Source organism: Castor canadensis, chromosome 8 (genome assembly GCF_047511655.1).
Source record: "Castor canadensis chromosome 8, mCasCan1.hap1v2, whole genome shotgun sequence".
NCBI lineage: Eukaryota > Metazoa > Chordata > Mammalia > Rodentia > Castoridae > Castor > Castor canadensis.
Window position 1 is genome coordinate 83,341,265 of NC_133393.1, and position 21,941 is coordinate 83,363,205.

At 39.7% G+C, this 21,941-nt stretch overlaps 1 protein-coding gene across 5 annotated transcripts in view; it reads right to left on the bottom strand.

The window, feature by feature from the left end:
• Nucleotides 1-21,941, bottom strand: part of Slc38a1 (solute carrier family 38 member 1) — a 60,677-nt gene that overhangs the window by 18,618 nt on the left and 20,118 nt on the right. For all 5 annotated transcript variants that reach the window (XR_012450823.1, XM_020180472.2, XM_020180474.2 and 2 more), the window contains 3 exons: nt 19,920-19,995; nt 19,498-19,613; nt 634-707 (listed from right to left, as the gene is read on the bottom strand). Coding sequence is in view for 4 of the 5 variants with exons in the window: in XM_020180472.2 (XP_020036061.1) it covers nt 634-707; nt 19,498-19,613; nt 19,920-19,995 (266 nt within the window). In the remaining variant the exon portion in view is untranslated. The remainder of the gene's footprint in view (nt 1-633; nt 708-19,497; nt 19,614-19,919; nt 19,996-21,941) is intronic.

Here is a 21,941-nt window from a genome sequence, read left to right on the forward strand (position 1 = left end):
TTAATCTCTCATAAGACTGGTGTTTAAACTAGACAATGGCTAGATCCTGAATTTATTACAAAATGTTCCAGTCATCTGTATACAATAGCTGGCCAATGTGGTCTTAGCTAATGTAAAAGTCAAAGTATTACGAACATAATCCAGTGTCCCAGGAATAGAAAATAAACACTTCAGGTATTACACTGCCCAGAGAACTTGCAGTCCTTGGTAGCTCACTTACTCCCACATTGCCTCAGGACGAACATTTTCTCCTTGGAATATACATAAAAAAAGAATAAAAGGTCTGTTTACTTTTAAAACCTTGGAGGCTATATATAGAAACATGGGCTCTTTGTTCAGGATTTATGAAGATTCAAGGAAAAACTGAAATCTTTTAATGAAGTCATCACAAACTAGAAAAACAGGAACAACTGAAGGTCCACTATTTGCTCATTGTCTGTGACAATTTAATTTCAATTTTATTGCCTGTTTACCTACATAATACCACCAGAAGTCTTTTGGTTGCCAAAGTCAAAGTAGTCTTTCTTTTTAATAATCAAATTTATCTCAAGAGAGAACACCATTCTTTCATAATTACTGCCACTGAAAATCATTCACCTTGGGTTTAATAAAATAGACATCTTCTCAGCTTACCTGTTTCCTTGGAACAGATCAACAGAAGGTTTATTGAATAGATAGACAGCAATGTCACCGAAGTCAAAAGTATCCTAAAATAAGAAAATAAATCCTGTTGTGATAACTAGAAACCAACATATTCTAACCTTGCATTTTAGAAGAGCCAAGGTCTATTTACATGGTAAGTGTAATTTACACTATGTGTTAATAGTAACCAAAAATGTGGATTCTATTAGTCACCCTGCTCTAAAATCCTCAGTAAAGAAGAAAATCCAGATGAAGACGTGCTTATTAGAATCTGAGTAACTCTACATTGCCTCAGGAGTAACATTCTACAGTTCAGGCCTTTACATAAGTCAAAACCCAAATAGGTATCTGGGAACATTTCAGCTGAGGTGATACTAAGCCCACCTGATGAAAGAAAGCTTTTGTACTTTGTGGCATGCATACTCTCAGGTTGTTCCAGGTGAGGAAGTGGTTTAGCGAATGGGGGACAGTGATTTTGTGGGATGGCCTTGGGAGAGTGACCACAGGACTTTAGGTAACTTGGTTAACTTCTTCCCTGTCTAGATTGCTCACCTTTAATAGAAAGACACAAGCCAAATGACATAATCTATCACCCCACACCTCTGTTTAATCTATACATTATAATACTAATCTAATCCACTCTTTTTGCACCTGGTTCTTCTTAGATAAATATATGCCTCTGTTAACCAGTTGGGAAATCTTGACACGTATAATGAAAAGATTAACTCATGTTTTTGTTTTAATATACCGGGCTCATTATCATATCTTTTTAAAGAAAAAGCACAGTTAAAATGATGTGGGAGATTACATAGATTATTTCTGAATCATTTAGTAAAAACATACATGGTAACTGAAAATAAAACGTATTTATTAAAAAGAAAATAAAATCCCAGTCCCTATATGAAACCACTCACTTCCTGAGCTAGGGGAAATACAACCCTGGAACAATCCATTACTGAAACTGATTCCATGTTGGAGTAATTAGAGGCAATTATTTTCCTCACAAGTGCTGTGGAGAGGCACTTGGCACACCATGCTTTCTCAGTGTGGGTTGCCTACTCTTGACCTTTCCCCACCACCGCACACCTGTTGAACCACTCATTGTTCTAGGGCCAGCTCCAAGGCCCTCCCCTGCCTTTCCTTGCCCCAGGCAGAGTGACTGCTCCTTAGCTTTCTCTAGATCTACATCATTTTGCTTCTCCTGCCTCAGTGCAGCCACAGGGACATTAAGGAGTGCAGAATGGTCACCAGTAGAACAGATGGGCTCCAGAAATAGGCCAAAAAACAAAAGAGAGACTGAGCTCTCCAGAAGTAAAACTGGGAAGAAGAATAGAAAACCCAACACGTTGGGTAAAGGCCAAACTGTCCAGTTGACAAAGGGGAATTTAGATGAATTATGATTATTGAGGAAGTGCATACAGATATATATTTATTTGGCTAAGAGTTTCAAGTGAAGAGGGTGACGAAGAGAGTGAGTCCCTCATAATCTATTTTAATTGACAGACATGATACTGACAGCAAGCATTTATTAACCAGCCCAGTAGCTTGGAGATATGTAACAGAACAGAATTTGATAAGTTCTGCCATAGAAAAAAGATACAGAATCAAGCTGCAGTTTGATTGCTTTTCTGTCTTATAAGACACACAATATTTGTGTTGAAGAAACAAGCTTTGAGTTTCACTCAAAGTTCCCTCTGTGTTTTCAGGAATACTGAACACTAAGTATGCAGATAACAGGCTCTGGAGGCACTTGGTAGAACAGGCTTCCCAGTGGGGACAGGATGGGTGCGTCTTAGGACCTGTCATGTGTTGTTCTGGAGTGACCATGTACCCTGTTGGAATTGTGCTGGCATTGACCAGGAGAGTAAGATGCGACATTACTGTGGACTCAAGGCTAATGTAGGAAGATCCACCTAGCATGAGGGTTAATTACTAACATCTATGTAGACTTACCTAAGGCCCTATGGGAGAATCTGGGAACTTAATAGCAGAAGAAACTCTCTGAGGACACATCTGCAGTGATCCCTCAGTTGATAAAAACCCTGGAATCACAGGGTCCTTGCCTCTTTATATAGTCTATAGGTCCAATCTCTTTGGCGATGATACTTTGCTCCTTGGCAGAGGTAAGGAATCTCTTTATAAACTCCCATTACCCTCTTTTCCTTTTGCAAGTGGAAGAAGTGTTGAACAGGGCAGACTTTAGTAGGGTGCTCCCCTATGTTCCTCACCACAGTTAAACAGGACAGAATAAGGTGCTCCCACAATAACAAAAATAATCCTTTTGTTCCCATGTTTAATGACATAATATTGCACGGCATAGAAGATGACATGGAATATGTCCCATCCCTCCCCAAATACAGATCTTCCTCCTTTTTTTTTTTAATGACAGATCTCAATATGGAAATCCTTGCTCTACCATGCCTGGCCAGATCTGCCGTCTATGACCAAAACCTAATATAAAATAAAACTCTTTATCAGGTCACTAAGAAGGAACTTGTGTATATAAAATTCTAAGAATGCTTTAGCTATACCAGAATCTGGCATAAACTTTAGATAAGTACACCTCTTTGTTTCAATTTTTAGAAAAAAGTTATATGTTGTTTATTGACTCTAGTAGATCCTCGAATGGTTTAAAAAGTCTTAAATCAGAGATGCCTTGACACAGAGAAACCATGACATCTAAAAAAAAAAAAAGAGCAAAGAGGAATAGTAAAAGAGAATGTGGTGCTCATGTGAACACTTCTGTTTTGAGCATAATGGTCTCCGTATTTGTCCAAATAGTTATTCGAACACATAATTATGGTTTCCTTGAAGAGAAACACAAGCCGGTATTCTTGTGCTAACAAAGAGGAACACGAATGATTCCTTTTTCAGCTCATCTGGGTATCACTTAAGATTCCATAAGGCTAACTAACCATTGGCTAGAAGTTTTAATAACAGTCAGGGCAAAAGCCAGTTGCTTAAAAAGGCATTCTTATATGGTAGTTGGTTTGTTGAGGTGTTGATAGTTCAGATTTGTGTCCAACCTTGACAGAAGGATCTAGAACATGTAACTGCACATGGGCGGTGGGGGAGGGGTGGTGGGAAAGTTAGAATTGTGAATGTGGTCAGGAGTTTTCAAAAGCCCTTGTGTCAGCAGCACGAGATGTGATGCAGGGACATCCTGGAAGAGGCTGGGTAAGAAACAGAATTCTAGGTCGCTGGGTCATAGAGAGACATATAGAAACTCCCCTGTCCAGGTAGAGTAGAACGCTGTACAGGAATGCAGAGAGGAAACCTCTCTGCTCCATGCCAACACATAGGCACCCACATCTGCAGAATGTCTTCTGACAAGGAACACATTATATCACTCCTTCTGTTTCTGGAAAGGTCTGTGCTTTGGAAATGAGGCTCAGTAGAAAACACTACTGCTTCTTCTATCTGTAGGTCCTCCTCATACCCTCCAGATCTATTTCAATCCATCTGAAGTCTAACACCTCTTCAACCTAACAGTCCTCCCAAAGGTGCTCATTTGATTGTTGTGCTTTGGACTTAAGCACCCCCAATGCTCTCAGCTGTTCATCTTGTGAGAGGGTTCAAGCTGTTCACATCTCAGTCATGGTCAAGTTTCTCAACTATCTTTTCAAAGGCTGTGTGCTGAGACAAGTACCAAGGATATAAGCATCACTTTTTGTCTAAACAGGTGCAAAGAATGCTAGGGTTTTTAATTCTTTGCATTAGACATCATACTTCTTTTAAGGCGACCTCTTTTAGGATTCATTTTTGTGGCAGCCATATCACACTTTTCCTTCTTTCTGAAATTCGGGTGTAAACTGCTACTGGGTTAAATCTGCCTTTTGTCCTGTGAACTTTGTTTTTAAGCTTAGTGCAGAAGTCTACATTTATTTCTATTATGTTTTATCTCTCAGGGCTTGTGGTATCTTTTTAAATTGGCAATCCTTCTTCCTTTGTTTTATCCACCTCATCAGCTTCACATCTTCAGTGTGCCTTCATCTGAGCCACTGGTGCTAACTGAGTAGAAATGGCCCACCGTCCTGCCAACTGCTCAAGTCAGAAACTGGAAGTCATCCTTGATCTCTCATCCCTCATATCTAATGCATTGGCAAGTGTCCTATTATTTCTATCTCAAGAATATATCCCAAATGCATGTGCATCCCTCTATTCCCCCATCTCCACTGCCATCATTTCAGTTCAAGACACTATCTTTAATTTCTGTAAATGTGATCATTTTGACCTGTCTCCCTTTTCTTTCCTGCTCAGATCCATTTTCCACCAAGCAGCCAGATCATCTATTTTATTTCTTTATTATGTGTTTTCACCGCTATATTATAGGACAGGCCATGATGATTTAATTCACCTGTCACCTATTTACATTCAACACTGAACACACAAGTAATAGTCTCTTAGCTAAGAATCAGTGAAATTATAAATATTAAGATCTCATTGGCAAGTTATGTGACTATGTCAATATTTTGGTAAAAATCAAGACACACTCTACCTAAAATAGTCCTGTGACTGACCTACCAGTTCACTATTATCTCAAAAGATGATATTAGAAGTGCCCATTTAGAGCTGGGTACGGTAACATGTGTTTGTCATCCCAGGCTACTCGGGAGGGTGACATTGAGGAGGATCATGGTTCCAGGACAGCCTGGGCAAAAAAAAAAGGTTCACGATACTCCACTTCAATGGAAAAAAGCTGGGCATAATGGTGTGTGCTTGTCATTTCACTTGATGTTGGAAAGTGTAGATTGGATCACAGCCCAGTGGCTTGGGCAAAAAAGCAAGACCCTATTTCCAAAATAGCCAGTGTAAAAAGGTATAGAGATATGGCTCAAGTGGTAGAGTGCCTGCCTAGCAAGTATGAGGCCCTAAATTCAAACCCCAATACCCCATACAAAGGGGGAAAAAGGTAGTATATGCTAGAGAAGCTGTGACAACAAATGAGCCTAAAACATTTAAGTTGATTTAAATGTTCTATGCCATGGTATGGGGATGATTTTATAACTGTAGTTTGGCAAACTTACCAAATCCTGCCCTTTAAACTGGGGTATATAATGAATATGTAAATAACAATAGCAAGCAATCTCATAAACACTATTTTAAAAGCCTGGTTATATAGTAAGATTCACACAACATTTCCACCTCAGCATGCCTATTTTGGAAGGGTGGAGGTGAAGCAACTGTCGCTGCCTTGGAGCCAGAAATAACTCAGGTGGGGGTGTTTGAGGCTGCCTGGAGCTGAGTGATTTCAACTCCTCCAAGACCTGTATTCTCATAAGAACAGAGAACCCTCCCCAGCCTTCCCTAGCATGACTCTCCCTTGCAAAGTTGAAAGCAGCTATTCTCAAACTTTAATGTGCATGTGAATTATCTGAGGATCTTGATTAAAAAAAAAAAAAACCAAACAAACGAATATGCTAATTCATCGGGTTTCATGGGACCTGAGATTCTGCATTTCTAATAAGCATCCCAGAGATGCTGATGCTGCTGGTCCATGGACCACACCCGGAGTAGTGAGATTTAAAGTCGTGAGCTCTGGCCCTGTGGTATATGTACATCTCATTTGTCTCTGTTTCTCATAAATGCTACAATGCACGATTGCTACATAACCTGCCACACTGTCTGCAGTGAGGCGCTGTGCCAACATTACAGTTTCATTACCTGGAACACAGACCTGTAGCCGCCTAGGTAAGACTGCAATGGAGGGAAGCACTTAACAGCTGAATGGTTATCATTCCTGTGGGGAATGATATCAGTGTGGAAAGCCAGGCCTTGTCTACTTTTTTTGAGGAAGTTCTTCAAGTTTCACTTACCTCGTCAGGATATGGATTTAAACATTATTTTCAAACTCTCCTCCCCCATGTCTCTTTTCTTTTTCTAAAGGGGACCTGAGGCTCACCACACTTCCTCATTTTTTTTTTTTTGATCAGATGATCCTGTATTGAAATATTTTCCTCTGTACTTCTTAACTAGCTGGGGATCAAGCTGTGCCACAGGTGGTGTCATCTATGCTTTCATGAGTGTGGTGGCCATCAACATGGCAGCCCACAGGCTGGAAAGTCCCCAGGATCTCCTTAGGGGTTCCAGAAAATTCTCTGGCTAAAGATGGGTGCCATGTCTGTTGGGAAATGTTGATCATTCATCTTTGTCAAAGTGTTATTTCCACTATTCTTGAAACTTTCTTCCTTCTTTCTGTCTCGAGGCAGTTCTGTGAGGGCTTTGATGATCAGGGTAGAAGTGGAAGCTCCCTACTCTCCCTGGGCCTTTCTGTTCTGAATGGTTGGTTTTGCTGTAATCCTCAGACTCTTCTAGTCACTGGTGATATTATACCAACCTTTTGGGGAGACAGATTCACAAGGCTGATCTTGGGACCCAAGGTAGCCATGGCCCCTACCTCACCACAAGTGAGGCACCTACCTCATCCCAGAACAAGGCTTTCATCTCCTTAAGGTTGAGCCTGGGCAGTATGGTGGGGGTAGCTGGTGTTGTAAGAAGAGGATTTAGGGCTATCAAAGAAAGTTGCATCTTGACCACCTCTGAGTCAAAAACCAAACAGCTCATTCTTCTTCTAAATCCATTGTAAATAGAAAACATTTACCTCCCTCAATTAAGTGAGAATTATATATATATATGTATATACTGCCCTGAGGGCCAGGCGTAATGGCTCATGCCTGTAATCTCAACTGCAGGAGCCTGAGGTAGGAGGACAGCAGTCCAAGGCTGGCCCAAGGCAAAAGTGGGAGACCTTATAAAAAATAAACTAAAGAAAAAAGGCTAGATGGTAGAGTGAGGCCCTAAGTTCAAACCCCAGTACTGCCAAAAAACTCACCAAAGTACTTGAGCTGGTAAAGATGGTCTTTATCCATAATTTTTTTTTTAAGTCCTATCTCCCACCAAACTACAGCCCTCACTTCAAAGCTCATAAACATACTGCTGGTTGAGGTACCATATTTATAAGACAAAATTTAAATCCAGCCCCAGAAACCCTATCTCCAGAATAACCAGAGCAAAAAGGTCTACAGGTATGCTTCAAGTGACAGAGCACCTGCCTAGCAAGTGTGAGGGGTTTTTCAGGGATGGTAAAAAGGAATTTAAGTGAGGAATCATGACTTTAAAGCTGGATAGAAAGGAAGCATTGAACAGAGGTTCTCAGTGAGAGTCTAGAACAGGGATGCTGGTTCCTGGCCTGGGGAAGCCACACCAGTAGGAAGATTAAGTGGCGAGGCAAGGGACACAGGGAATGAATCCTTTATTGAATGAGAGCTCAAATGAAAGGAGATATCCCTGAAAAGGAGAGAGAGGGACAAGGATTTTGAATCCCTAATTCACATGAATATTTAAAATATTTTGGAAAATTTATAATTATCATCTTCTACATGAAAATGAGTTTCTTAGAGCTTTAATTTACTTAAATGGAAATTCAACTTTATTGGTCATTACCAAAAATTTGGGGTATTCACTATATGCCAGGTCTACCCGGAGCACATATCCTCATATTCTACTTATAAGTAGTACTATTGCTAGTCTTATTTTCCTGATAAGATAATTGAGGCCAGAGAAGTTAACTATTTGTCTAAGGGAAGACAGGAAGTGTCAGAGGACCAGCAGATCAGGATCTGGTACATGTGATTACTTGCAGTATTTACAGATTGGATGAGGGAAGGAAAGGAATGATTGTTAAAGACAGGCCCAAGGGCAGAAGGGATCAATTATTTATACAATCCCTTCCATTTCTTTCCTTCTAGGTAAGTCTAAGTTCTTTGATACAAAAGTTCTCTTAATCTAGCCTCATAGTTAGTTAGGTTATTTTGTTTTGTCTAGAAAGAGACATAAACATCACTGATATCCAAATCAAGTAATAGCCGATGTAACTGTAAAAAGACAGGGGTGTTTAAAAGAGGCATGAAGACAGAAATAGAACTTCTCAGGGAAGTTGCTGCTTTGTGAAGTTAAAGATGTTAGCAGGAGGCCTGAGCTTAAATGAGGAAGTCGTACCAGTGAGAAGAAAGCCATGTGCTGCTATCACTTCCTGTTTTTGCTCCTCGTTAGTAGAGTGCTGTGGGTTTGGTAGGGGCTTCATTTCTAACTGTTGACATGCCCTCGTTCCTCTTCTTCCATTACACAAGGACAACTGGTTTCTCGTCTCCTCAAAACTAGAACCTTATCTTTTAAACAATGCCCCCTTTTAAAAATCTCTAAAGATATGGCTCTTGACAGAGAAATTCCATAGGATTGAAATTAAAGTTTTCGATTCCCATTGCAGTAGAGCAGTGGATGTGGGTTTCATTCATGCTTGCCACTGCGTTTCCCTGGTAACAGTGCACACTTAAGGGAAGATGGGAGGTATAAAACAGGAGTGTCCAGTGGACATGTTGTACCCCTCTCCCCAAAATTAGTGGCATACCAGCAAGATACTTGAACTCTGTGAATCTTAGTTTCTTCATGAAATAGGGAGGAGGAGGTGACAAAACAATGTACATTTTATGAATATTCTTTTAAACCCTTTTAAAAGACTAAAAGCCGTTCTTGGGAATCAGTCCATACAAAAAAAAGACTGTGTGTGGCTTTGGTCTGTAGGCCATTGTGTTTGGGGTCACAGAACAAAACAAAACTAACTGGCTTACACAGGAGTGGCTTTCCATTGTGTCAAACAGGGCTGGTGGAGTGGCTCAAGCGGTAGATTGCCGGCCTATCAAATGAGAAGACCTGAATTCAAACTCCAGTACCACCAAAAACAAACAAACAAACCAATGTGTCAAACCATCTACCACTCTGTGTGTAATAAAAGTTCAAACTAACTTTGCAAATCCAACTCTCTGGACTGTATTTAACTGCCCTACTGTGCTGATACACATCTAGTTGACTGTGAACTAGAAAAAGGCGTTGTATGCATCATGGAGGTGACTAATGCTGTTAAAACCGCAGACCACAGTGGCTCACGGCCGTAATCCCAGCTAATTGGGAGGCAGAGATGAGCAGAATCACAGTTCGAGGCCAGCCCAGGCAAAAAGTTAGTGAGACCCCCATCTCAACCAATAAGCTAGGTGTGGTGGTGTGTGCTTGTCATTCTAGCTACTAATGAAGTATAAATAGAAGGATCACAGTCTAGGTGGCCTGGGCAAAAACATGAGATCCTATTTTTGAAAAATAACTAGAAGCAAAAAAACCTGGTCAGGTAGAATGCCTGCCTAGTAAGTGTGAAGCCCTCAGTTTAAACCCTAGTCCCGCCAAAAAATAAAATAAAATCAAGACCATATAGTTATCTCTTGCAAGCGAAGAAAACTATGGTGGACCAAAGTAGAGGTCACACTCTTGTCCTTGGATAGCACCAAAGCAGCTGATGCAATTCAGTATAAACAGGATTGAGTGAAGCAGGTGCATGTCATGAATGTGCCTGAGCATGGCGTACACACATGCGTGCACACACGTGCGTGCACACACTCTCCTACCTCTCTGGGGCCAACAGGGATGAATTCTTGGAACCCCTTATCAGCTGCATCACAGATGAGTCATAAACTAAGCTCAACTTTTAAAAACAGTGGGTGGGACCTATCTCCCACGCAGGCCAACTCCTTCTGTTTATGTAATAGGCACTCATTGTTAGAACAACACTAACCGCTTTCCCGTTTCCCTATTTCTGAAAAGCTTCTAACTCCAGCGAATTTCAATAGAGCTCAATGGCACTGCTGCTGTCCTTTTCACATGTATTTCAAATGTTGGCAAGCCTAAATGCGCCATTTTTCCCCTTCCGGTATTATTATTCCCAAACAAGAGACTCTGATGCCAGTTATTTTTGCCAGCCGAAGGACATTGCCTGTTCAGATCATTTCTAAGGAGCTGTGACGATAACTCAAAGAATTTTAAAAACAAGCAACTGATTGACAAGATGGATGAAGACTGTGAGTATAGCCGTGGACCCCCTAGGTTCATCCGGAAGACCAATTGACTTATTTTAACGGGTTCATTCTTACATCACAGGAGCCTATTTGATCTTTCCTTAGCAATGCACAGACAAGATGAGTTAACATTTACAAGGAATGACTTGATTAATCTCACAAAGACCACCTTTGGAGCCACTAAGAACAAAATTATCATCTTGGTAGGTGTCTTTTCAACTTTTTTGGAATATACATGAAATAATAAAGCAAATGACAGGTCAAGGACAGAATATTTGCAAACATTCTGGCACTCTGCAATCTCCATCCAACGTAGCAGAATTTGCTGAAAGAGATTTAGAGACATCAGAGACCTGTACTAAAGCAGTTAATTGAGAATATAAACCTCTGCTGGGCACTGATGACTCATGCCTGCAATTCTAGCTACGTGGAAGGATGAGATTGGGAGGACTGCAAGTCAAGGCCAGCCAAGGCAAATAGTTCAAGAGAACCTATCTTCACAATAATCAGAAAAAAATGGATTGGAGCTGTGCTCAAGCAGCAAGGTGTCTGCTTTGCAAGTGTGAAGCCTTGAGTTCAAACCCCAGTTCCACACAATAAAAAGTATACACACACACACACATATTAATATAGTTCTTGATAGAACGAGAAGAACATTTTGTGACTGGCTAATGATCAAGTTCCACATGACTTAGGACCATGTGTTGATGGTTCAGTAGTTTCCATTCTATTTCTGTCTACCCCTATGCAGGCTCAATTGCAAAACACTGGATTTAAAGAGAGAAGGGACCTGGTAGTCTGTTCTCAATTTTCAGAGACCCTTCTCTTTTTTAAATTTATTCTTACTAACATGGCTATTTACTGATTTATTGGTAAACACTAGTTAGAGACAATAAAATGTTGCATTGTTTTGGTAGTTGGATAATTACAAATGGCCCACCAAGAAATTCATATACAATGGGAGCAGACAATCCACCACAAATGAAGGTAATGGCTACAAACTGACAGAGACAATTCCTGTCCTTTTGTGCAAGTAACAATTTAACAACAAATGCCATTTTGCTGTACTAACCTCAGAGGGTCTTTCTTAACAGTCTCTTGAACTATTCTGGATTTTCAAATGAAGGCAATTTTAGGAAAATCAAAAATGAGCCATGAGTCCCATGCTGCCCTTGTGATTATTTTCACAACATCTCCACAGACTACTAAAAATTTGAGGGAAAACTAAACCTTTCAGTTGCTTTATTCTCTCTGTAAGCACCATGACGGGAGCCACTGTTGTGCTCTAAAGCCTTGTTTTCTTTCTTTTTCTGGGGGGAGGGGGCGGTACTGGGGTTTGAGCTCAGGGCCTTGTGCTTGCCAGGTAGGTGCTCTACCAGTTGAGCCACTCTGCCATCCCTTTTTGTATTGGTCACATTTGAGATAGGGTCTCACTTTATGCCTGGCCAGCCTAGAGCATCCTATTTGTGCTTCCCTGCATAGGTGGGATGACAGGTACACATCACCACATCCAGCCATTGATTGAGATAGGAATCTTTCAAACTTTTTTTTGACTGTGTTGGCCTCAAACTGCAATCCTTCTGATCTCTGCCTCCCAAGTTGTTAGGATTAAAGGTATGAGTCACCAGGCCTGGCCACAAAATCTAATTTCTACATGTCCATTTGTTCATTTCGGTGGACTTTATGAGAAACAACTATGTTCAAGCATTGCTCTAGATCTTGTTAGAGGTAGGAAGAATGTTTTGAACAAGGAAGAATTTGACATTAATCCTGCTTTTGTAGGGCTCAGAATTCAGCAGGGAAAATAACATATATGCTTAAGTAATGGCTGTGTTACTTACCAGAAATGAATAGATTGCACAGTAAAGAAAGGGAAAAGAGAGCTCCCTTCCACGTGGGAGGATCAAAGAAACACTGGAGGGCTGGAATCTCACCTAGACCTTATGGGACTGTCAGGACTCAAAAGCAGAGATGAAACAAGGGTAGAGGTGAGCTGGAGGCAAAAGACACAGCAGGCAGCTTTGCAGGGGAGAAGGACTTTAGCATGACAGGCACAGAAATAACTGGAGGGAGAAGAGGTGGAGAACACAGTTTGGAACAGGTGGCACAGCACCAATTCTTCATTCTAGCCCTCATGGTTTAAATACAGACATGACAAATATTTCCTTAAGTTTTTTATAGGTAAGAGGAAATGGGGGAAGTTTATTGTACTGGTTTTAAGTTCTCTAGAAACCAAATTTTACCTACTAGGTTTTTTTCCCCTAACAGCACATGCAAAAATATATGTAAAGAATGCAAACTTTCCATCTGTTCTCCATCCCCAGACTCTTCTCCTGAAGAAACCACTGTCAACAGTTTTCTTGTGTCTTCACCTTACTGGGCAATACAGACAGACATATGCAATCTCCCAGCCTGCTTCCCCTTACCCATGCTGTTGGTTTTCCTGTAGTGATGCTATGTTGTAAAGTAATACTAATCCTGGGAAAATTTTTCTGTACCATACATGTAAGTCTATTTTATATTTTACTCTTTTAACTGGTCGTCTTAATATTTTTTTTTATGGAACTACCATAATTATTTAACCAACTCGTCTTTGCTATTACTCGGTGTTTAATTCTTAATAGAAAAACTTTAGTTATCTCTTTGAAAGGAATTAGGTTCAAGAGCTTCTGAGGCAGTAGGAAATCTAAAACTGCTCAGGAGGGAAAATCAGGCAATCCACAGGAAAAACATAAAGCAGTTCAGAAGATTTACTGGCTTGGGGATATGTTATAGTTATAGGTCACTGGCTGTGACCAGGAATTTAACTACCTTTAATCTACAATTTGGTACACTAAAAAGCTATTTTCATGACAATAAAGAAATGGTTCATTGAACCATCCATTAAAGAATGGTCTGGGTGGAACACTGACAGGATCACTCAGGAATGTAGATGACTTTATAGATGATTTTAAATCTACATTATATTGGAAAATAAAAAGTAACCATTAGCTTACAAACATCCTTTGATTAGTATAAAACTTCTCTAGTCCTGAACATAGGTTTCTGAAGAAAGCAACAGCACAAGGCAGGACAACATTTTAGATTATGCAGACACATGAGCTAGGATGAGAGGGAACCCTGTCTCCCTTCATCCTAGCTCATGGTCACTGTGAGTTATTAAGCGTCAGTTATTTCATCTGTAAAACAGGACTAATTCCTACCCCATAATGTTGTCAGTGGGGATTAAATAAGATAATGTGTTATATATAATTACCTATATAGTTACTGTCCAATAAGTGTGAACAATTAATGACTAACAATAACTGCAAGGCTTCAACAAATACTTACTGCTGTGTTCCAAGAACTTTGCATTCTGCATCTCTCTCTCTCTCTCTCTCTCTCTCTCACTCTCTCATACACACACACCCCACATACTCGTTTACTACCCATAGCAGCCCTGTGGGATTGGTACTAATTAATAAAATTACTCTTACATGCAAAATACAAAGTGCGTTTTGTTTTGTGGTTTTGAGACAGGGTCTCACTGTGTGAACTTGAACTCAGGATCCTCCTGCTTTAGCCCCTCCAGTACTAGGGTTAAAGACATGTGCCAACACACCCAGCTTTCAAAGTGTATTTTTAAATACATTGTCTTTTTATTTCCAAAACCAATACCCAAGTGAGATAGCAAATGGAAAACAAGATCATAAATGTCTGGAATATAATCAACCACAATAAAATTTAAACTATTGTTTTACACAAATTATAATGTTTCACAATTAACATGTCAACTGGATTGTTTACAAACTCACTATTCACAATAAACTATGATATCTCAAAGTGTCATGAATTTCTCTTCCTTTTCATGGTTTTACACTTAAGGGCTACATTATTACTAAATAATAATACGTGCTGAGAAGTTATGGAAAATATAAATCATTTATTGCTTTATCAGATTCTGTACAACTTCTATACATCAATTTCCTAGCAGTATAAGGAAATGATATATTCTAAAGAGATTATTTTTTAGAAAATGTAAAAAACCTTTCATTGTTAACCCTTACCTTTGAATGATGAAGTAATGGGGATGCTCTCTAAAAAGATTAGCAATAATGAGGAAGTTACAATGGAAAGAGGTTTCTTCAACATCTTTGCTTTTTCTTTGGATTCCCACTTTTAGGAAAACTCCATAGATACCCTTCACCCTGAGACACCTGTGCTCAGACCATCCCTCAGGATTCCCTCAGGGTACTACCCATTTTGTTTCCCGCAGAAATATATACCCTCAAAACAACTGTACATTGAGATGCCCCACTAACACACTTCCTATTTCTTGGATGGAATTATAAGGCCTCAGAATTTAGGAAATTATAAAATCTAGTAGCATTCTTGCAACAGGACAAAACTCACTGAACCTAACTGAATTAAATCTATGTTATACAGGGTTCACAGCCATTATAGCTAGGTCATAAAAGAAAAAAAAATGAGCCCCAAACTCATCCAAGAAAAAGAAATCACACCCGTTCAAATTCCAGATGACTCCAGTAAGGAGCTCCTCCCAGCCCCACTGCGACACTGAGGAGCCTTCCCAGCTGCATTTTTAAAGAAGCCTGGACAGTCTTGGAGTTCTTTTCCATGTTGGCTAGTGGGCCTGGAGCAGATGAAATGCCTTCATCCTGCCAAGTGCTGCTTGGCTTTGAGCAGCTGTAGGAGCAGCTGGTTTTACAACAGTCAGAGTGTGTCCTTGTTCTGAGGTGGCAGAGTTCAATGTTTTGTGAGAAACTTTTAAGTTTGAGTCCTTATACAACTACCTTCCTGAGCTTTCACCTGACAACTTGGTGTACTGTGCTTGCTATTCACATGTCTTGCAAATAACTAAATGCTCTCTAACAGTTTAATCCAGGGGAAATCTTCCTTCAACTATAGAAGCCAAATTTATCTGATTCTTTTGCTTCGTTTAGAAGCTAGAGTCATGAGATAGATCAATTGTCCCTGAGCCAGTATATTCCAGGAAGAGTAGATTGCATATCAGGATTTAGTCCTACTCCCTCCTGATGTACCAGTAAAGGGATTTTATTGTATTTTGTTAAAGGTATAAAGTTCCCAGGACAGTAAGGATACAAGAAGACAAAACAGTAGTCCAGTTCTGGAAGCTCAAACGTACTCAGAACTGAATCCTGAACTGACAGCTAAGAAAGATAAGGTCAACCCAATCCACACGACAGAACCCCAAAAGGCACTGGTGACATTATTGGAAGAGAGGGTCACATTTCTACTCCATAATGCTGAGTGGTCACTCCTCTCTCATCTGGCAAAAGTCTGAATATACTGGACAGTATAAAACACAGGTCCCTGATCTGGGTGAGTCTCTGCAGGCTTGTAACTCCAGCTCTTCAGACACTAAGGCAGGAGGATGGCAGGTTCAAGGCCAGCCTGGCCTATACAGTGAGACTTTGTCTCAAAGCACCAAAACCAAGCAAAACAAAACAGGTGTCTAAGTGAAGGGTTGGGCACAATCTGGGATAAGTGGTACTGTATGAAAACTGGATATGCATGCTGGAATGCTCCTCTACCACCTCTTCCCCAGAAAAATGGCAGCCAGGCCTAGATACTGTGGGCAGGAATCAGAAGATCTGAACAGCCCAAAGATGAGCATCCTAGAAATTCCTCAAGTAAAGTGTTATTGAGAGCACCTCAAGTGAAGCTCTTACCCATGAGCCCTATGCATGCATGCCAGGCTCAACTTGGTTTTGTCTTTCCCCATTCTTGAATATAGATAAGGAAGCCCCACCCAAGCTCTAAGAAAAGAGTCTGAATGAAAGACATCCTAAAACACAGGAACAAAAATCATTTTGTATTACAGGGATCACTCAGCAGAATCCAGATTGCAGGAAAATCTCTAGACAAATGGTCCAGCTTCTTCAACATGATGGGAAAAAGGAAAAAGGAGAGAAATGGGGTAACTCTTAGAGATTAAAAGAGATTCAAGTCAAATATGAGCCAATTGCTCTGGTCGAACCTTATTTGGGTATTGATTTGAACAATCCAACTTTTTTTTTTTTAAATATGAGCTAATCAGAGTAATTTAAATATTAATTGGATATTTGGTATTAAGAAACTGTTGCTGTTTAAAGTATGACATATGGTCATGTTTTAAGAGTCGTCATACTTTAAAGATATATGTTGAAATATTTGTGGATGAAATGGTACGGCAGTTTGGATTTATGTCAAGACCATCTGGCTGTGGAGTTGATTAAATAAGCATAGCCATGGGATGGAGAGAACCCTAAATCTTTTACACTATGCTATCTGCTGTATGCTTGAAATTTTCCCTGTTGGAGAAAAACTACCATCAGAATCTTCAGAGAAGACATTGAAATCGTAAGATAGAACTCAGCCACTCCACCAGTCCTTTTTTTTTTTTTTGCAAATGGCTTTTTCAAGATAAAGTCTTGTGAACTATTTGTCCAGGCTGGCTTCAAACCTCAATCCTCCTGATCTCTGCCTTCTGAGTAACTAGGATTACAGGCATGAGCCACCAGTGCCTGGCTCCAAATAATATTTAAAAAAAAACATTCAAAGTATTTTAGAAAGGTTCTATAAATGAAAAATAATCATAAATAAAATATCCAAAAAAGAGTTGGGAAAAAAGTTTTCTTTATTTTCATTTTTAAAAATGAAAATAAAGAAAAGGCTTAAAAAATAAAGGTCCTAGAGGTTCAAAACTGGGCAACAGTTCCAGAAAGAGGGAGAAGGGAGAAAAGAGGAAGACTTACACCAACATGATGTTAGAAAAATTTCCCAAACTGAAGACCATAGCTTTCTAACAGTAAAAGAGACACCAACTGCCTGACACTATTGGTGAAAACAGGCTCATAAGAAGACACATCACTGTGGAACTGGAAAAAATTGGGAACAAAGAGACTTAGGAAGTTTTCAGGAAAAATAAAACCCTAAACTAGGCTACAGTTTGGGGATTAGAGGTACATGGGAAACCAGGCATAGGAATGCATGCCTGTAATTCTAGCACTTGGAAGGCAGAGGCAAGAGGATCATGAGTTTGAGGCCAGCTTGCACTACATAGTGAGACCCTGTCTCAAAAAGCATATGGGACCTCACAACAGAAAATGCTAGAAGGCGATGGAGCAATACCTTCACAATTCTGAAGGAAAATCTTTGTCAATATAGTTTTGTATCTAGCTAACTGCCAATCAAAGATGAAGCTAGAATACATCTTTTGAGACATGAAAGTCTCATAAACCCTATTTCCATCACCTTTTCTCTGCAATAACAGCAAGGAAGTAAATCCAGAAAGAGGAAGAAATGGAATATAAGAAACCCAGAGTCTAGCAGCGAAGATAAGTGAAGGAAATCTCCAAAGAGGTGACAAACAGAGGTCCCTAAATGCACGTTTCTCTCCATGCCTCAGTTCTCTTATCTGTCAAACAGGGATGTCACAACAGAACCGACTGCCTAGACTTATTGGAAGGATTTAGGTTCCAACAGGTAAAGTAACTGATATAGAGGAAGAGTTACAAGAGTTGCTTCCATCAAGGAACTGATGTTTTAACACAACGTCACACCAGAACTTTAAATAGATTATGGTAATTTTAAGAAGAAAGAAAAGAGGCACTGAGGGTGTGGCTCAGCGGTAGAGCACTTGCCTGGCAAGTCCTGGGTTCAAAACCCTATGCAACTGGGAGAGAGGGAGGAGGGAAAAAGAGAGGAAGGGGATGAAGGAGGGAGAGAGGAAGGAAGGGTTGGGAAAAAAGGGAAGAAGAAAGGAAGGAAATCTGGAATGATTGAAAAAAGTCACAGAATCTTGGGGTTTTGGAGGTTGATAGGGTTCTAAGATTTTCCTGGTGCAATTTCCTTGTCTTAAAGAGGAGGAAACTGAAACTCAGGGTGGTTTAGTAACTTGCTTAAGACAACATAGCCACTTAGAAGAGGGATTGGGAGTAGTGCTCAGACCCCTCATGTCAGTGCACTAAAAATCAGAAGTGTAGCTATCCGAGTGATGTCAGCAGCAATCTGAGAGTCAGAGTTTCACACGTACAAAAAACCAATCACCATAGAAATATGCTATACAATTATGTCATTTACTCTTAAACCTGCTTGTATGTATGTATATATATACTTGATACACACACACAAAATCTGTGAGGATTAGTACCACTTCAGTCATTGCTTCCAAGAAAATGATGCTGCCATTGAAACAGCCAGATGAGGAGGCAAGGTCAGCGAAGAGCAGGTGCAGGAGTCAGGGAGAAGAGGGAGGTCCCGGGAGGAGGACATGTTGTCCTCCCCACCTTGCTCGGCAGAGCACTTGACACTTCACTCCTGGGAGCTGTGGTTGGGGTCAGGCTGGGTAAGGATTTTCCTGCTATAAATTCTATAATCCATCTTCATCATGTTATAACTGGAAATACTTGTGGAAAGTCCCACTCAGCAGTTGGAGATGAACTTATTTAAAAATCAACCATTTTCTTTTCACTGAATTTCAGAGGAAAGGTGTGTGCAAATTTCTTGTCTCTAAAAATATGAAACTATGAAAATTTATCTGCTTCTTGAACATTTATTACAGACACATTTATAATTACCTTTGGATACAGTACATGTACCATAGAAATCCAAACACCAAAGTGGTGGCTGACTTAATATTTTGACCTATGAGCTGAGATTTACAGTGACAGAGTCCAAAAGATTTTTTTAATGCTATTTTCAAGTGTTTTAACCCTTTTTACAAATGGTTATTTCAATATTTTTGATTAATTAAAAAGATTTTCTTCCTTTTTCTTCTAAGCAATATTTGTATTTTAGAAAGTCATTCAAACAATAAATAGAAAAGTATGTACTGGTTACTCAGCCAAACAAATACATAAAAATTCCTTAGAAATAGTTCCAAATGTCTCCCATGTAATAACAAGGTACAGAAAATATTAAAAATGGAAAGTATGAACATGTCAACACTCACAGAAAAAGGAGGATGCCAGTGTTGGCCAGGGCAAAGGCAAGTCCCAAAATCCCACTGCCCATGATGGCGTTGCTCAGGTTAAAAACAGACATGCCTAAGGAGGTTGTTCCTGGAATCTAAACAAAGAAATAAACATTTACACAAAGCCAAATCGTCTCCAAGAAAATTCACCAAGCCAAAGCCTTTAAAGACAAGACTAGAAACCAACATGAAAATAAAATTCAAGAAATCCTTTCTTACTGCTCTAGTTATTTTTTTTTTTTTTAAAAAAACAGGTTTCAGGAGAAAGTATGTAGAATATGGAGTATATCCTGACAAACATAGATAGTTATGTTTTTGGTACTATGCCACATGAATTAAAAACATCTGTCCCAATTTATGTGATTAAAATAATAAGCACACTTTATTATAACGACACTTACATATTCATCACATTTCTTTTTTTCCAAATGGCTGTTTGTGAGACTTCTTCTACTTTCACGATCAGAAATAAACTTGCTGAAAAGACATGCATAATACATTTAACCTTATGATAATGATTCGAAGCTTAACATCAAGACTAAATAATTTACTACTTACCAAAATACATTGCATATGAAAAGTTATCAACTGCTTGCCGAAGAATTTATTCTTAGGCTCTATTCAACACCTTCCCCAATGTGTGTGTGTGTGAGTGTGTGTGTGTGTGTGTGTGTGTGTGTGTGTGTGTGTATTAGTTATCAGTTTTCTTCTGTTACTAAATAAACTCTAAGTGGTCCAAGGAAGGAACTTTGTCTCATTCATTTTCATATCCCTCACTCTACTAAGGGTGAGGTCTAGAAAATGCCATAGTTGCTTCTCTTGAATGAGATGAAAGATTACCATAAGTCAAAAAGAGCTATACATTTTGAATCATTTTCAAGATAAACTAAAACACCTTATATGATATAAGTTAATTAATTTATTTATTGTCAGTACTGGGGTTTGAACTCAGGGCCCTGTATTTTTAAAGAATACTGTAGGCAAGAGACCTTCTGAGCTCACATTCTTGGTGTATAAAGTGACTAAGTGGGAATCCCTTCCCTCTTGCAAAAAAAAGAAATGAGAAAAGAAAACAAGCTGGGCTCAGTGGCTCACTGCTATAATCCTAGCTACTCAGGAGGCAGAGATCAGGAGGATCGTAGTTCAAAGCCAGCCCAGGAAAACTGTTTGCAAGACCCTATCTTGAAAGTACCCAATACAAAACAGGGTGGGTGGAGCGACGCAAGTGGTAGAGGGCCTGCCTAGCAATTGTGAGGCCCTGAGTTCAAACCCCAGTAGTACCAAAAAAAAAAGAAAAAAAGGAAACAACTGTGTCACTATCAAACATTCCTTCAGCACCTGCTATATGCAAATCATGGGAGCAGGCGGTAAGGGACACATAGGGCTATGTAATAAGGGATGCAGACACTGAGCTATCAAGTTGGAACAGGGAAATTATGGTGAGGAAAGGAAGAGCATATAGCCCATGGCTGGGTCAAAGCCAGGGCTTCAAGAGAAGATACGGGACTCAGAACTTGAGTTAAAATCCTCACTAGGTGGGAGGGCCTGGCATGCTACCTTAGTTTCCTCATCTGTGAAATGGGAGTGATGCTGTTCCACTGGCTCATGGCATTCTTGGGAGAACTGAACAGAGAGCACGTGTAAAACATCTGTAAGGACGACAAATGTAAATCATTCCTCTCCATGGGGGGAGGGGACTTGAACTGGGATGACAAAGATCAGACAGGCTGAGTAAAGGATACAAATATACAGAAATGAGAATTCAAAGTACTCTAAGACCCATCACATGTATTCAGGGTTAATACCAAGTGACCTAAATTACTCATTTATAAAAATTTGCCATTAAAAATGCATAGAAAAGTCCATGCATAGGCAAAATTCTACATATAGTCTCAAGAAATGTTAGGGATTTTTTTTGGCCCTTCTAAATCTGGAAACGTAATCATCTGTTCATAGCTAGAACTAAACAGTGAATTTGTCATTAAGAAATTTAAAACCACTTGAACTGGACTGTTTTAAAGAAGCATGTATCTTTAAACTGTGCATTATATTTTCATATGCTTCTTGGAATGCTGCATATTTCACAACAAAGCATCTTTTAAATGAACCATACGCTTCATTGGAATTATTTATCTATGCTTTTCATCCTTAATCCAAGGGACCTGGGTTTTCCTAACATTACATTATAACAAGTTTGTGTTCTTTTGCCAAAGAGCAGTACTTTATACACTCCACACTTACTCTAAGACCATCGCTTGTTATAACCTGCAGTCTGCAGACCTTGCCTTTGCCTAGGACCTGCCACTCTCCGTCAGGGAACAAAAGGATGGAGGGAAGAAAATCTTGGTCTCTCCAAATGCAAGAGCTCACACTCCAGCAGAGAAAAGACCACAGCAGCTCACAGCAGCACAGGAATGTGGGTT